General features: G+C 55.3%; 1 protein-coding gene across 2 annotated transcripts; it reads right to left on the minus strand.

Annotated features, from left to right (window-relative positions):
* Positions 1-1,113: 1,113 nt before the first annotated feature.
* On the minus strand, positions 1,114-12,927 carry CAMKV (CaM kinase like vesicle associated). Of its 2 annotated transcripts, none has more exons than XM_003358469.5 (11): positions 12,778-12,927; positions 5,472-5,580; positions 5,230-5,361; positions 4,974-5,048; positions 4,623-4,761; positions 4,359-4,479; positions 4,129-4,204; positions 3,895-4,031; positions 3,638-3,716; positions 3,313-3,400; positions 1,114-3,013 (listed from the first exon to the last, which is right to left on the minus strand). In XM_003358469.5, exons 2-11 carry the CDS (start codon positions 5,564-5,566, stop codon positions 2,444-2,446), a joined length of 1,512 nt encoding a protein of 503 aa, XP_003358517.1. In that variant the 5' UTR covers positions 5,567-5,580; positions 12,778-12,927; the 3' UTR covers positions 1,114-2,443. The 2 variants fall into 2 exon arrangements, with proteins under 2 accessions (XP_003358517.1, XP_013837162.1); XM_013981708.3 differs by having other exon boundaries at positions 12,771-12,927.
* Between the last annotated feature and the right edge of the window lie 3,050 nt (positions 12,928-15,977).

Consider the following 15,977-nt stretch of genomic DNA (forward strand, 5'->3'; position numbering starts at 1 on the left):
CTGGGCACGGTCTCCTTAGCCCTGTTCTCTCAGCGCAGCCATCTCTGCACTTCGCGAGAGTTTAGAAGAGGCCATAAGGGGGTGGGACGATGGTACGAATGGAGAGCGGGTCCCTTGGGCTCTGGGCAGTTCTCAACCGTATAGAAGACCATACTTCCCGGACCAAAAGAATGCTCCGCCCTCTCAGCCCTCTCAGACTCTTTAGTGGTCCTCGAAAGGACACGGGTCAGGACACTCCCAGCTCGCCCTGGCTCTATACAAACAAGGTTGATGATCCCTAAGTTTAAAGGTGGTGGGGCCGGTATCCTGACTAGCTCCTAGCTCTCAGGAGAATCAGTTTTGCCTCAGTACTGCCTTTTGGAGGCCCAGATCCTTCATAGACAAGTGGCTAACAAATCTTTTTCTTATTCCCATATCAGAGAAGTTATCTTTGGGATCCTAAGTAAGAGCAGCATCCCTGGTGAATTCACCTGGGCTGATCCAGGCTGGAACAAGTATTCCTAGGAGTTTTGATGATTAACTGTTTTTAGTAGTGGTATCCCCCTCTCCCCAGAAGAAACCTTATGCAGAGTCCCATAATGTAAAGCCGATCTGTTCCACCTGAAGTAGACTCAGAGTGAAGTCCTTGGGGCCTACGTGGAAAGCAAAGGTGTTCACAGGAAGGAATAATCAACACAAAGGATAGGACAGAATCTTTGTGTAATGGCCACCCTGCACCCACTCCCCAACCCAGGGAAGCCCACTTTGGCCATGGGCAAGGTCTCTCCCTATGGTGGATGGCCCTTGGTGGGTTCCAGGTCTATGCCTAAGTCAAGATAATGGCTCCTTGTTCAATAGGACTTGTCAGAACAGTAGCATAGAGGTTATTCCTTGGCACAATCCCAGCACAGGACCCACCACCCACATGGATTTCTAGAGTCCAGAGGACCCCTGCCACCATCAAGGAACACACTGTGGTGAGGATGGTCTGTACTCTCAGCCCAAGCAATCCATATGGAACTGAGCACAGACCACTACCTGTGAACCTACTCCCAGCCTTCCCCTACCCACTGCCTTTCAGGGGCCCCTCCCCAGTAATATAGAGGAAGCAAAGGCAAGAGGGTGGCCAGAGGCTTTGGCAGAATGAAATTTATTTGCCAGGTTCAGCAGGTACACGGCCCACCGACCTTCATACACCAGAGCAGACCCACAGGCATGCAGGGAGAAGGGCAGGACTATCCCCGAGTGCCAAGTGAGGGCCAGGACCAGTGTGGCTGCCTGCCCAGGCCATAGTGGGGTCTGACAAAGGGCACTTGCCAGGAGCCTCCGTCAGGAAACTGGGGAGCTTTATTCCACTCTTTGATTCCAGCAAAAGCAACTCAGCAGGGCTCAGAGGCACTTAGGCCTCACTCTAAGCCTTGACAAAAGGGGAAGTGGGTCACTGACATAGAGAGGGTTCCTTCTATTTTGTTGAACTGAGAGAGCAGAAAATCTGCCCCCAAGAAGGGCAACCCCCCAAATCAGACTGTGGGACACTGCCATGCAGCTGGCCCTCTGGGATGGAGAGGACTGTGGACTGAGCCTGAGGCGGGTCATATGGGAAGAGCCAGGGGCAGCCCTCCTTGTCTGCCCCAGGGTAAGGACTCAGCTAGGCTGGTACACTAGGTGCTAAGCCTGCACTCTGCCCTCCCAGATCTCATTGCCACATCCTAATTGCTCCTCCTTCCCTTTACAGACTCATGAAGCTCAGGGTACAGGGCAACCACTGCAGGACCCAGGAGGGCAGGAAATAGCACATGGGTCTTGGGAGAGACTTCCCAGGGACAAAGATGGAAGTGTCTACCTTTCTACTCATTCTTTTTCACTTTTCAGGAACCCCTCAGCTACCAAGCAGTGCCCCCAGCCATGCAACCAGTCTTGAAGCATACTGCTTTAGATTATTGCATTCTCTGTACCAGCCTGTTTCACGCCTAGAGCAGCCCACACACCACAGGCACATACCTTCATGTGCAGGAGCCTAAGACCGCTGACAGGGCCTCGCTGGAGGACCAGCTCTCAGGGCAAGGCCACCCAATTTAGGGCCTGGGAGAGGATGGGACCTGCAGGGCCTGCCTGGGGGAACTGTGAGGCAAAAAGGAAAAGGGAACAGGAGCAGGGACCTCCTGAGTATCCCTAGAGCAGCATCCCACAAGGAACAGAAACTGATGAAGCTAGCAAAAGACAAAAGCCACAAGGAATCCATGCAGGGGCTGGGGCTGGTCCTGCCTCTGGCCTCCCCACCACTCACACACATACACACAGGAGATGAGACTGCTCTCCTGTGGCCCCCAGACATGCCCTGTGCTGGGAGGCAGGGGCAGGGGGCAGTGAGGGCATCATGCCAGTGATTCTATGTACAGTGCGAAGCCCCTCATCTACTCTCCCACCCTCTTGCCCATCCCCCATCCCCCACCAGCCTGCCCACTCAGCTGGTCTCCCTCCGAGACTCCTGGGCAGAGCCAGCAGCCTCTTTCCCTTTACTAGAGGGTAGAGCCTGGCCTGTTGCGCCCCCTGGGGCTGTGCTGTCCGGCTGGGCCAAAGCCGGCTCAGGAATGGCAGCAGCCTTGGTGGCTGGTGTGGCACTGCTTTGGATGGTGGGCACAGTGCTTTCTTCCATGGCAGGTGTGGCTCTCCCATCAGTGGCTGGAGTAACACTTCTGTCGGTGGCTGGGGTGACACTCCCATCAGTGGCTGGGGTGATGCTCCCATCAGTGGCTGGGGTGATGCTCCCATCAGTGGCTGGGGTGGTACTGCCATCTGTAGCTGGGGTGGCACTACGGTCTGCGGGGGCTACATTATCGCTCTTTGCAGCATCACCCTCTGTGGCTTGGGTGGCACTGCCCCCAACAGCTGGGGCAGGTCCACTTGCAGCAGTGGCCCCACCTGCAGCCCCAGGGGTGGCAGTGTCTGTGGCTGGGGCAGGCTGGGCTGCAGCCGTGCTGGACTGCTCCGGTGCCCTGAGCCGTTTCATGAGGGTGGTCACTCGGACAGCCTTCTGAAAGGAGGACAGTGGAGAGAAGCTCAGAGCAAGGCTTAAGGAGTCTGGATATATTCCTTCGCAAAGGCCAAATCCAGACCCTTTCATGGTGCCCTGGCTGCCCTCTGAGCACCTCAGAGCCAGGGACCCAGTTGCTCAGCATACTTGTTTAAGGTAGTAACAGTGGTTATGTCTATTAACCTGACAGTTGAAGAAAGGCCTTTGTGTGGCTGCAGGGGTGTAATGCAGGCAAGAAACTGTGGTGCCAGAAGGAGCACTTGGCATCAAGCTAGGAAAGGGAGCCATCCAAGCCTTACCTTCCATTTAGCCCTGGCAAAGTTCTTTTCAATCTGGGCACAGACACCATCCTTGATGTTCTTATCAGAAGCAGCATTGCCAGAAATCCTGGAAAGAGTACAAGTGTGTCTGGATCTGGGTGGGTGTGGCCTTCACGGAGACTGTGCCCAGCCCTTCCCTTGTAAGATCCAGGGATTACCAGGCAGAACCTCCAGGCTGGCCTGGGCTCTGGGTCCCACCCCCGCAACCCCAACATGAGGCCCCAAGGATGGAGGCTGCTAGCTGTGAGGAGGACAGAGGTCAGGGGACCCCTGGCCTCTCCTATCCTTCCTCGGCCCTGCTCACCACTCATGGGAGATGGCCTCTTCTGCAGTGATCCGCTGGTCTTGCTCCACCTCCATCAGCCTTGTGACCAGGTCTTTGGCTGGGGACAAAGCCAGGGAGAGGCTAGGCCTGGCTCCCCCCAACTCCCCCAGACCACCATCTCACTGTCTGGAGGTGGTAAATGGGCTTGGGATAGGATCAGAGTCCAGCAGAGCAGGGTGAGAGCAGGTCCCCCACACCAACCCTTCACTCTACCCTCATGTTGGGCACCTCCTCACCTGCCTGCGAAATGTCATCCCAGTATGGAGAGTCAAACTCATAGTCACCAGCCAGGATTTTGCGGAAAAGATTCTTATCATGGTTCTCATAGTCATCTTCCTCCACCTCCTCATAGAAAGGTGGGTTCCCGGAAAGCCTGTGAAGGGACCCAAGTGCAGGGTCACTCAGGAAGGCATGGACGCGGAACCCTTTCCCACCTGGCTGCACGCCTTTTTGCCTGCTCATCCACTCACAGGATGTACATGATGACTCCAATGGCCCAGCAGTCCACAGGGCGTCCATACCGCTGCCGGCCTACCACCTCTGGGGCTGCAAACAGTGTCCATCTACTGGTCAATATTAGGCTTGGCCAGGCCTTGTATCACCCGTACCCACTTCCTGGGATGGGGACTTCCTCCCTCCTACCCAGAGCCACTCCTGGAAGACTATCTCCCACCCTGCCCTGCCCACCCCCCCTGCTTGCCCAGATACTCGGGGGTCCCACAGGGCTCCTTGATGAGGCCATTCTCTAGCTTAGCCAGGTGAAAGTCGCTGATGACGATCTTTGAGTTCTTCAGCCGGTTGTAGTAAACCAGGTTCTCCAGCTGCTCCGACAGGGAATGGCATGTGGGTGGGCATAGGAAGACAGCATGAAACCCTCAGAAACTAGACCATGGTCCCAAGGCACTGCCCACCCCAGCCTCAGGCTGGCTGCCAAGAGACCCTCTGACCTGATTGCTGGCCTCACCTTGAGGTTCCTATGCACGATCTTGAGTGAGTGCAAGTAGGCCACCGCCTCCAGGACCTGCCGCACCACGTTGCTCGTGTCTCGCTCCGAGTAGTAGCCCTGGTCCAGGATCCAGTCAAACACCTCCCTCCCCGTGGCCCTGAGGGACACCAGCCCCTGAGCCCGGCGTGGGCAGGAGCGGGAGGTGGGGCAGGAGCATGTGGGCAGGCTGCCTACACCAGGCTGGCTGGGCAAGGCACAGGGACCTGGGACCCCAAGGGTCCAGAAGTGGGGCTTTCCCTGGCTGCAGAGGGCAGAGCAGGTAAAGACGTGGGGGAATGAGGAATCCTGGAACCCCAGACCCACACTCACAGCTCCAGGAAGATAAAGTACTCCTTGCGAGTTACAAACACATCCACAAGTTGCAGGATGTTGGGATGCTTCACCCTGGCAGCAGAGAGAAGAGCCAATAGTTAGGGCTGGGGGAACCCCTAAGAGAGGCTCTGGTGGTCCCTGTGGGCCACAGCAGAATAACTGGCCAGAGTCTGGTACTGCTTGAAGCCACTGGCCCTTGAAGCTCTTCCCCACTTCCTCCCCTGCCCGCCGTGCCCTTGGGCCTCGCACTCACATCTTGAGGATGCCTATCTCATTCTTGGCTGCCTTCCGCACCTTGCGGCCATCTCGCTTCTGGAATTTCTTGCAGGTATGGAGCTTGCCTGTTGTCTTGTCCTTGGCCCGGAAGATCTCACAGAACTCCTCACTGCAGCCAGCAGGCACTCCACTCAGCCCTGGCCTCAGCATGGGCTGTAATCTGCTCCCCTTTCTCCAGCCCTTGCCCACCTACCCTTGCCCCAAAGACCCAGCACTCACGTCTTGATGACCTGTCCCAAATCATATCTGTCAGTCACCTCCGATGGCTGGTTATAGTTCTTCTTGTCGCCCAGAGTCACACACCCAAACGGCATTGCCAGGCTCTGAGCTGCAGGCAAGACGGAGTCTGGCTCAGCTGTACCACTTCCCACTTCTCCCCACAACACAGAGACTGCCTTTGGGAAACCCCAATCTGGCTCAGACCAAGCCAGGGGCAGAGTATATTAGCAAGGATTAGAGAGTGGTCAGACTCAGTTCCTATCCCTGCTTTTCTGGCCATACCTCCAGCCTCTCAGCTTGGCTGCCTGAACTACAGCCTCCACTTATGAAAAATATATTAAACTGGCATATCAGGGAATCATTTTGCATTATATATAATCAAAAGAAGATTTATCAAATCATTAAATTTCAGTTATTTCACAGATGAAGGGGGCTGTAATAACTACCCACCCATCAGAGAGTCATTTCCACAAGTTTAAAGATGCAAGTGTGGGCAAAGACATGGAGAACATGAGCACCGTTGGTGGAGGGCAAGTCACTCCTTTGCAAAACAGCTTGAGAAAACGGAAGTCAGATATACCTTATGAACCAGCAAGTGCAGTGCTAAATATATGCACTACAGAAACACATACATTTGTGCAGCAGGACATTCATATGGGAATGCTTAGGGTGGCAATATTCAGAATTGCCCCAAACTGGAACCAGCCCAAATATCCATCAATGGCAGGATGTATTGTGGTAGTCACACAATGGAATATTATTACACAACAATGGAAATGAAGAGCTAGAGCTCTACCCAACCACATAGTCAATCTCACCAACACAGTGTTGGGTGAAAAAAATATCAAATACACATACTGTGATTCTACTGATCAGAGTTCAAGACAGGCATAACCAACCTATACTGTTTAAGGATTCAGATATAGTGGTAAAACGCTAAAGTAACACTAGGAAATAAATGCCATCAGTCTTTCCGAGAGAAACAAAGAGGTTGTAACTGAGTGAGGACACATGGAGGGATTCTGGAGGAACTATTTTTGAACTCGAGTGGTGGTTTCACACGTGTTCAACTTTATAATAATTTATTAAAATGTATATACATGTTTTGTGCACATTCCTGAATTTTTATTGTATTGCACAATAAAAATGTTAATAAAAATTATGGCCATCCATACGGAAGAATACTTGATGGCTATTAAAAAGACTAAGATAGATCAGAATGTGCTGCTGTAGGACAGTCTCTGAGAAGTGCCACTAAGTGAAAAAGCAGGGGACAGAATGGCGGGTAAAGGTGCTACTTTGGGTAAACTTTTTAAAGTTTTTTTTTTTTTTTCTCTTTTTAGGGCCACACCCATGGCATGTGGAGGTTCCCAGGCTAGGGATCAAATTGAAGCTGTAGCCACTGGCCTACACCACAGCCACAGCAATGCTGGATCCTTAACCCACGGAGCAAGGCCAAGGATCGAACTTGCATCCTCACGGATACTAGTCAGATTCTCTTCCACTGAGTCATGACAGAACTCCAATTTTTTAGAGTTTATATACCAGTGTACACTCACAAACTCTTTTCTGGAAGGATACCTAAGAAAATAAGAGTTCTCTTTGGGGCAAAGAATTGGGTGTCAGAGGGGCAGATTTATATCAACTCTTCATTTTCTGTTAAGATTTTTACTGAGATTACTTTTAACAGATTTAATAAATGCTGCACTCAGGCCCAGTGCTTGGGGGATTCCTCAGGGGAAGCACCACCTCTGGGTAGAGAAGCGAGGATAGGCTCTGAGGAGAAAGCAGGATTAGGGCTGGGCCTTAGAGGGAAAGGATTCACCAGGAGGCACGCAGAGGTGCCTCTGGAAAAGCAAGGCAAGGCTGTAGAGTGCCTCACTGCCAGGGACCGCAGGAGACCTGGGCAGTCAGGCCCAGGGGAGGGGCCTCTGGCCAGGGGTGGGTATTCTGGGCACAAGGAGGACTGCACACAGCTGACTGCTCTTAGTTCTAGGCACTCTGGCATGTGGAGCATGGCACCCCACAGGTCTGCCAGCCTAATCCTCACCTGCTGTGGCTCCAGCACCCAAAGGAAAAGGTACTCATAGCCCTGGCTCAGAGGTAAACTTAGGGAGGGGAGCTGGTGACAGTGTCTGGACCTTTCCAGACCTGGCTGAGTCTGCCTCCATAATGCCTGGTCTGTGCGACACCAGGGTACTAACACACTTCATACTGAGGCTGCATTCAAACTGTTCTGCCTCTGCTGCCTGTGCAACCTCCTTCCACACTGATTAGCAAAGGGCCTGGGCTGGGGCCTTGGTCACCTAGATGCCCCCCTACCTAGAGCGATTCACAGCCACAGGGTAGGTGAAGAGGGAGGAAGCTACCACCAGAGGAAGCAGCTTGATCAAAGGGACTCTGCCAGCTGGGATCAAAGGGCAGGACCCACACAAGCCCCCTGGCCAGTCCTGGCTGCTGCTTGATTCTTTCCAGGCAGAGGCTTTCCACTTCCCAGGGCCCCCAGTACTGAAAGTTCTCCCTCAAATTTGCCCTCCACATCATTCCAAATTCCATCATTCCCTCATCCAGGTTCTTTGGGCTCAGGGAACACAAATGCATTTCATCAGCGTGATTCAAGCCAGGGCTTAAGCCATCTTATAAGGCACTGCAGAGGCAAACAAGAGAAGCTTTGAAGATCGTCCCCGACTGCGTATCTTTGCCGCCATGGTCACAGCCCTGCTTCTGCATCTACCAGGAAAGGAGCTTGTGGCTAGAATCCCACTCTCACAGCTGAGAGCAGAGGCACGGCCACCCACCACTGCCAGCCACCCACCTCTATGCCCTAACAATCCAGGAAAGGGGGCTTTGCAGCAATCCCCTCAACGACTCTCGTGTGCAGCAATTCCCTTTCCAGGCTGCAACCCAGGGGCCGTGTACTGGGAAGGAGGGTGCTACCTCAGCCTGCAGGTCCCCCAGGCAGGCTGGGAGGGACCAGTGTCCCAGCTCTGTTGCTCTGCTTACACCATTTCCTCTAGCAGGAATGCCCTTCCCCCAAAGCCTACCATCAGTATCCTATTTGTCACGGCAGAGTTATTTATAACATTAAAAATCCCAGCAACTACCTAAACAGCTAACAACAGGTGACTCGCCAGCTCAACTGTGTCCAAAGGCAGGAAGAATGGGCACTGGCAAGGGCACTGCCCCTCTTGGCCTCCCTGTGAAGCAGCTCTCCATGAGAGCTAGGTGCTGAGACCAGGGCTAAATCCCTCCTTTCACTGTGATTCCTGACATTCTAAGGTTGTTTGTGCCATAGACTGTCTACAACAATCCTGAAGCTCCAGACTCACAACAGCCCTTGGCTGAGATAACTTCCACAACCTCCACCTCCCCCCACCCCACACCAGTAGCTCCCTGCCCAGCTGAGTAGCGTGGGAGGTTTGTATATGCCTGTTCCTGATCTTGGCCCAGCTTTAGGCCGTGCATATGCACTCATACCCACAGAGACCCAGGGCTGGTCTTTGAGAGTCTCTCTCCACCACAGAAATTCTGGTCACTGCTCACTGACATCAGCTTGGAGCCCTGTCCTGAAGCCTCATGTTAAGGGCAGGAAGAGATCTGCCTCCCCGCTATCAGGGCTGCCCTGATCTCAGCCAGTCACTGCCTCTCCTCACCAGTCTAACTGCATTCACTTGCCTCCACCCCCAATCTGGCCCCAGGGCAGAGAGAGGAGAAAGGGGGGCCCTGCTTCCGATTAGCATCCTGGTCCCCTCCACCCCCACATACCCTACCATCTGCTACCCACTGCTGCTGCCCAGGAGGCTGCTGGTATGTGGCACCTGCCTGCGACAAGGGGGACCGTGTCCCCAAAGCTGGGAGGAGTGGCCAAGGGGCAGCTTCAAGAATAGTAGAAGGCCAGGCAGAAAGAGTGTTTGGATTTCTCACCTCCACAGCCTGCACAGCCCAAACTTAAGATCCAATGGTAATGTGCTCTCCTCCCAGTGACACAGGACTAGGCTTGGCCCCAGGTCCACACTGGGACATGGGAGGGCACAGAAGTCCTATAGTTTCCCTAGAGACATGGTTCCTTCCATTTTCTGCAGAGAAACTGACTGGTGTACACAGGGGGCTCCAAAGGGAGCTTAGGGGAAATGCAGAGCCTGGGGAAGCCTCTAAGGGAGACTGATGGCCAAGCATGCCCTAGCTCCTCAGGTCTGACCCCTTAGGCAACACTGAAGGAGCATCTGCCTGTTGATGCCTTGGTCATAAAGGGTCCCCTAGGGGCTCTACTGTAGCCTAAGGCAAGTCTGGCCCAGGAGAAGCCCAAGGGACAGAGGCCAGATCCAGAGTCTCAGGGGTCCCACATAGGAGTCCTGGTCCCTCCTCCACTGGAGTCAGCCTGATTCAGGCTTGACCTTTCGTAACCACAAACAGGAGTTTCCTGCCACCCTTATCCTCTGCCATGCGGCTCCAGACCTCACAGTAAATCTAGGGAGGCCAGGAGGGGTTCAGGAGGCCTCCAGCTGCCTCCCAACAACTGTGGGCAACACCTCCCGATTTAGTGGTAGCTGTGAACACCAGCCTGCAGGCACCCCATCTCATTCCCTGCGCTCCTCTCTTAGGGACCAGGGCTGGATTCCCTGCTATAATAGACAGGCCTAGACCCAATCCCTGTCCAATCTAGGGGCCAAGGCCTCACTGAAGAACGAGCAGAAATAACAGACCTCACTCTCAGGGTCTGGTGTCAGGAGACAGAGTCAAGCTTCTTGCCCACAATCCAACTGCTTTAGATAATTGGGCAGGGGGCTGCCCTGGCTAAGCCTCCAGCTCTACCTAAATCATAGTCCATAGTTCCTGCTGCTGACTCTCCCATCTAATGAGGGAGCATATAGGAGGGGAGCCTCTCAAGTCTCAGGGGTGGGCGTACAATTCGGTGCTGCCTCCAGGAAGTTCAGCCTTCAATATGCAAACAGAGCCAAGGGCCAACCTACCCCTTCCAGGCACCTGGGGTCTCTATCTTTGAGCCCTTGGAGGAAAATTCACTGAGGATCCTGCTTCCCTATGGGTAGCGAAGGGGAAATGCCGGAAAGGCCCCAGAGTAAAGGGTTGCTATGGAGATGGAAGTTTTAAATAAAGAGGAGGGGAGGGGATGATGTTGCTCAAACCCCTTCTCCAAGAATTTCCTTTGACCTAATTCCTTCCCCAAGGGTTCTGTGACCCTGGTCCCCATCAAGGAAGGGGAGGTAGGGAACTGAGAGACTTCAGAAAAGAGAGGGGCAGGGACACAGAGAGACAAAGGCAGAACCTGCTGTGGAAGGGGAGTAAAGAGGCGACAGAGTAAAAAGGACGCAGGCACAAGGACACAGGAGGGGAAGTGGGTAGGAGGGTTTGCAGAGGCCTATGGGTGCCCAGCAGAGCCCTAAAACCTCCATGACCATGTGCTCTGAACACCTGGGCCAGGAGCTGTCCCTGGTGCCTGGACCTTTGAGCTGGAACCCTCCCATATTCCCCTAGACATGCACTGAACTTGGTGTGGGACCGCTGTAACCTGGGGAAGAGGCCAGCTGTGGCGGTCCCCCTCGGTCAGAACAGTTCTTCAGCCCCTCTACCTGTCATCTGGGCAGCTTAGGTAAAGCAGGGCCAACATGTCGAAGGCACAAGCATGGGGGATGGAAATGAAGCTCAGAGACCTGGCTGCTTCCCTTTACAGCCCCTCCTCTCAGCTGACCCAGCTCTGCCTAGGCTCCCCAGCCACCCCCACCCCCATCAGCTGTCCTCTAGAGGCCTTAGGTCCCCAGGGCGTCTCTTGCAGCTCAGCCTAATTCCCTGCCACTGCCGTCCCCCTCCCTGACAGTGGAGTGTGTCTGAGGGCTAGAAACAGCACCCTGAACAACCCAGAAACAGGATAACAACTGCACAGCATCCCTCCCACCCCCCACGCCACCTCAGTTTCCCTGGATGGAGATCACTGACTCTGTGGCCTCTCCCAGGGCAGGGACTGACCACCTGCTGGTGAGTGAGTGGTGGCCAGGATGAGGGCTGGAGAGGAGAGCCAGCAGCTGATATGGGAAAGGCAGCCTATGGCATGTGGGGGCCCACCCCAAACGCTGAAAAGAAAGGGAGAGATCTCTGCTGCACCCCAGGGCCCACCATGACACTGAGAGGGATGAAACCACCAGTTTCGCAGGTGAGGAAACCAGGGCCCAGCAGGTGCGTAATACTGGCAGGAATCAACTGAGGGTGGGGAAGGGCACCAGGTCTTTGCAGGCAGTCCTGGGGGGGCTCAAAGCCTAGGCCTTGGAGGAGGGTAGCAGGTCAGGGGCTGGACTGCTGCAGACTGAGCTTTTGGTAAGGGACAGAGAGCCCTGTTTTCCAGGTGGGAACCTGGTGGAGCAGGCTGTGCCTAGGGTGCGCGGACAAAAGCAGTTTGGCAGAGCTATGGGGGGCTGGGAGAACCTAGGGTCTCTTCTGCCAGACACTACGGACTGGGGAAGACAGAAACTCACTCCTTCATTGTTCACCCTGCTCGCCGGGGGAGGGGGGGGGCTGCTCCCCATTGTGCTGCCACCCTGACCCCCTTCCCCAGTGCTGCTGACTCGCCCCCGCTGGCACAGCAACACACATGCGGGAGGCACACGTGTGAGCACCAAGCCCCGCACCTCCCAGCAGAAACATGTGCGTCCTCCACCCCCACCGCGCAGGGCTGAGGCTGTTCCCTGGACCCCCAGCGGGCCCGGTGCTAAGGCTTTGAAGCTGGATCTCGGCTAGGGGGCTGCAGGTCTCCAGGGGCTTGAGCCTCCACCCCCATCCCGCGGCAGCCCCGCCCAGCCCCCTTCAGGTTGTCGCCCATAAAGAACTCTCCGTTGTCATGGAAATTAGTGACTGCTTAGCGGGAGGGAGGGGGCCCCGGGGGCAGTTGGGAGGGGCTGGAGGCGGCTCTGGGAGTCCAGTGGAACGCCGAGCCCTTGGCCTCTACCCCCATGGGGCACCACGAATGTCGGAGGGTTAATGTTCTCAGAATTAAGAGCTCAGCGAGACGGGGGTGGGATGGGGAACAAGGAGGGGAGATTGGCCTGGACTGAGTCTCAGAGGCTTCCCCTGGGACCCCCGAGCCGTTCGAGGTGATGGGGAACTTTAACCCAACCCCTCACACCGGCCCCTGGATCTGCAGAACCCGCGTGCTCTGCCCCCGCCGGGACCCCAAGCCCTAGCAGCGTCCCCGCGCACTAAGCTACACGAACCTTCGGCCAGAGACCCAATCCCCTAAGATACCACAACGTGCATTCGCCGGGCGCCCCCCTCCTCCCCGACCCTGCTCACCCCGCACCTGCAGCGCTGGTGGGTCAGAGGGAGGAAGCGATCTCGAGTTCAGTGCGGCGCTGAGGGCTCCGGGGGCGACGGGTAGAATCCGCTCGGGCACGCGGGGCAGACGCGGCGCCAGCTGCAGCCACTTCGGCTCGCGAACCTCCAGCATCTCCCGCCGCTCGCCAGCACCGGATTCGCACCCCGGCCCGGGGGCGGGCTAGGGGCGGGGCCTCCATCAGTCGGCTCCGCCCCGACCGTGGAGAAGACTGAGGCAGGAATGAATCCCACTAGAAGGCGGGTTGAGGAGGAGTAGCAGCGGCCAGGCACTCAAAGGCTACCTTGGACTCTGGGACTGAGCAGGCAACAAGGGCCAGAGGGGCCTTCCTATGCCCACTGTAGAGGGTGCGGAGTAGAAAGTATTGGGGAGGGCCTGAGTCCTGGAACCGCCCAGGAGTGTCTTGCGGATAGTAGTCCCCAGGGGACCGGCACTCTGCCCAGCAACCAAAAGCTGACCCAAAGAGGAGAACCCACGTAGAAGAACTAAGTGGGCGGTTGCTAGGACAAGCTCAGTTACAGACTGGCCTGCCCTTAGCTTGTTAACACACAAGCATGTCTGTGTGCAAAATGAGGGTTCCAGACCTTGGTGGCAGAGTCTCCTACCCATCCCACCCTCCTCTCCTACAAAGTCAAGGCCTTTCCCAGGCTGGCCCTGTCTGCTCCCTCCTGTGTGGCACCAAACTTCTCAAGCTTTAAAAGTTATCTACGACATGGTGCACTCTATTTTCTTCCCAGTTTTATCACCCTCAGACACTTCATGAGCAGCATCACCATTAGTGGCCTGGGCTGGGATATGAGGATACAGGAGAACTATAACACCAAGGTGCCCCACCAAACCTGGCATCTGATTGGAGGGAGGCTCAGAATTGCCGGGAAGGGGCTCTGAAGGAAGTCCTTGCCATTTCTCTGTCCCTTGTCAGGGATACGCACAGACCCTTGCCTCACCCCACTCACAAGCCTTGAAGCCAGTATCTGAAAGCCATGCTTACATTCCTCTGTGCCTGGAGTTGGGCTGCACCCCATCTGAAACTTCTCAGTGAGCCTGATGACCCTATCCTGTGTGGTTCATCTCCATGGCCCTGTTGAGGGAGTCTCCCCTGCATGGCTCCCCATAGCTGTTGACAGCAGTGACTGCCCAAGTGATGAAGTGGGGCTGGGACTGGGGCTGGAATTCTAGCCTGGGAAATGACTACTCAAACAGGATCACTCAATATCTTTCTCCAGATGAGGTGTTAAGGAACCCTTCCCTGGCTTGGTCACTTTTCTAGGCAAGGTGGGTACCAGCTCTTGGCTCCCTGGCTCTGGGTGGTCTCAATCACAGCACCCACTCCATCACTGGGTAGGAATTCCTGGCAAGCTGGGCATCTGCAGGGCAGAGCCTGTGTCTCATCTCATTGTGCTCATTCCATGTCTGCAGAATGAATAAATGGCCTGGCATTCAGTCCTTCCTGTTGTTTGCCTACTATCATTGAAATAATGACTCTTGGAGTTGTATGGTACAGCTGAGCCATGGCTTGCTGACCCCACACGTCACACACATTTTGTGACTTTCCTAAAGGTCACGGTTATCCAGGCACAGAGAAGCTGTGCCAAAGAAAAGCTGGAATGTGGGGGATTCAGAGGCAGGGGAAGAGGTGGCTCGCTAGAGCCCTGCCTGCTGCTGGCAGTGCTCCACCTCTTCTTGGTCCCGTGCATATTCCATGTGCCTGTGGGTGAGAGCACGTGGCAGGGTGAATGTGCACATGTGTGAATATGTCTGTGTGTGTGTGCTCTTATGCCAAAGGAGATGGCAACAGCACTGTGTGCAGTGGTGCCCAGGGGCGCATGTGTTTGCATTCTGTGTGCACCGGGGCATGCTTGCTCGTGTGTGCACGTGGATGCTGTAGCTAGCTAGTCCCTAGAGCTACTGGTCCCCTTCCTGCCTGACACAGGCTTCAGGACAGTGGAGGCTGACTCAGGGTGTGAAAGTAGCCCCAATGCGTCTTGGCTCAGGGGCTACGATGACCCTATATCACTGGCCATCTCTAGTCTCTCCACTTAGGGCAGCCCCTCACTCTCAGGTGTGTGTGTGGCAGGGGGACAGGGTAACCAGATCTCTGCTCTTGGTAGAGGGGGCAACCAAATGATTGGAACCCAGGACTGGGACAGGGGCATGGCTTGTCCCTCAGCTCCCAGACAGAGGGGTACAGGCAGGGTAGGGGTTCTTGACTTCAACCCCAGCTGCCCTCTGGGTAGGGAGTAGCAATACCAGCTGTATGCCTCCTCTCGAAATTCCAGGCCATGGACTGGGCTGATATGGACCCTTATTCCTACCCTCACTATTCAGAGCCAGACAAGGTTGGGATCCTGGTTTTTCACCACCACCTGGCCAGAGGGACAGTGGGAAGCTCTTTAACACAGGACTTTGGAATAAGAGCAGGGGCAATTGGCATTGGCATTGCCCCATAGCCTCTATGAGGATCTCCTGAGGAGGCCTGTACCCTGGCACCCTGTGGGCAGGGGCTGCCCAGATTGCGAGGCTGAAGAGGAGCAGGGAGTCCAAAGTTGATAGTTCTGACCCCCACCAGAGTCGGATAGTCAGAAAGGATAAAGTGTGAGCCTCCATATCCAGAGACTGCAAAGCAGGCCAGAGCCTCAGTCCCCAACTCAGGTTGTACCTCTCACCCAGGATCTGGGACTTATCTGCCCCCTTGCCTTGATGTCCTACCCCAGGGCACCAAAGGCCAGCATTCCTATACCTTCATATTCTGACCAGCTGACGAAAGCCTGTGCCAACCCATCATAGAGCTCCAGCCAAGGCTCAGACTTTAGGCCGTACTTACATTACCAGGCCACCTCCCCCAAGAGAAGCCCTGACTCTGACAGGGACCCTCCCTTGGGGGCAACAAATGTTCCAGGCCCCCTGCCATCTGTGGAACTGTTGGCCTGTTGTCAGTGTCGCTGGCCTCAGCCATCTGTATAGGGCCCAACATGGGGGAGGGCAAGCAGTCTTTTCCTCTGGAGCTAGGGGAGGGGGCTGTCCCCTCCCCCCTTCATGACTCACTCCAGGCTGTGTGGGTTATTACATTATGTTTGAAATTGCCATGGCAACCAGCTGGCAATCAAGGGTAATTGAGCTTGTCGCCAAAGCAACAGGGCAAAACCCACAGCAGCCACACTCTGTGT

Source organism: Sus scrofa, chromosome 13 (genome assembly GCF_054392235.1).
Source record: "Sus scrofa isolate SSC_HxYL_T2T_F1_AM1 chromosome 13, Sscrofa_HxYL_maternal_Yorkshire_Landrace_v2.0, whole genome shotgun sequence".
Taxonomy (NCBI): domain Eukaryota; kingdom Metazoa; phylum Chordata; class Mammalia; order Artiodactyla; family Suidae; genus Sus; species Sus scrofa.

What these genes read in the sequence shown, in the direction of transcription:
- CAMKV (XM_013981708.3), bottom strand. Translation starts at nt 12,924, where the DNA reads ATGCTGGAGGTTCGCGAGCCGAAGTGGCTGCAGCTGGCGCCGCGTCTG. An exon ending in TCGTGCATAGGAACCTCAAG is followed by an intron (nt 4,480 to 4,622) that starts GTGAGGCCAGCA and finishes CTGTCGGAGCAG; the next exon opens with CTGGAGAACCTGGTTTACTA. An exon ending in TTGCCAGGGCTAAATGGAAG is followed by an intron (nt 3,014 to 3,312) that starts GTAAGGCTTGGA and finishes TCCTCCTTTCAG; the next exon opens with AAGGCTGTCCGAGTGACCAC.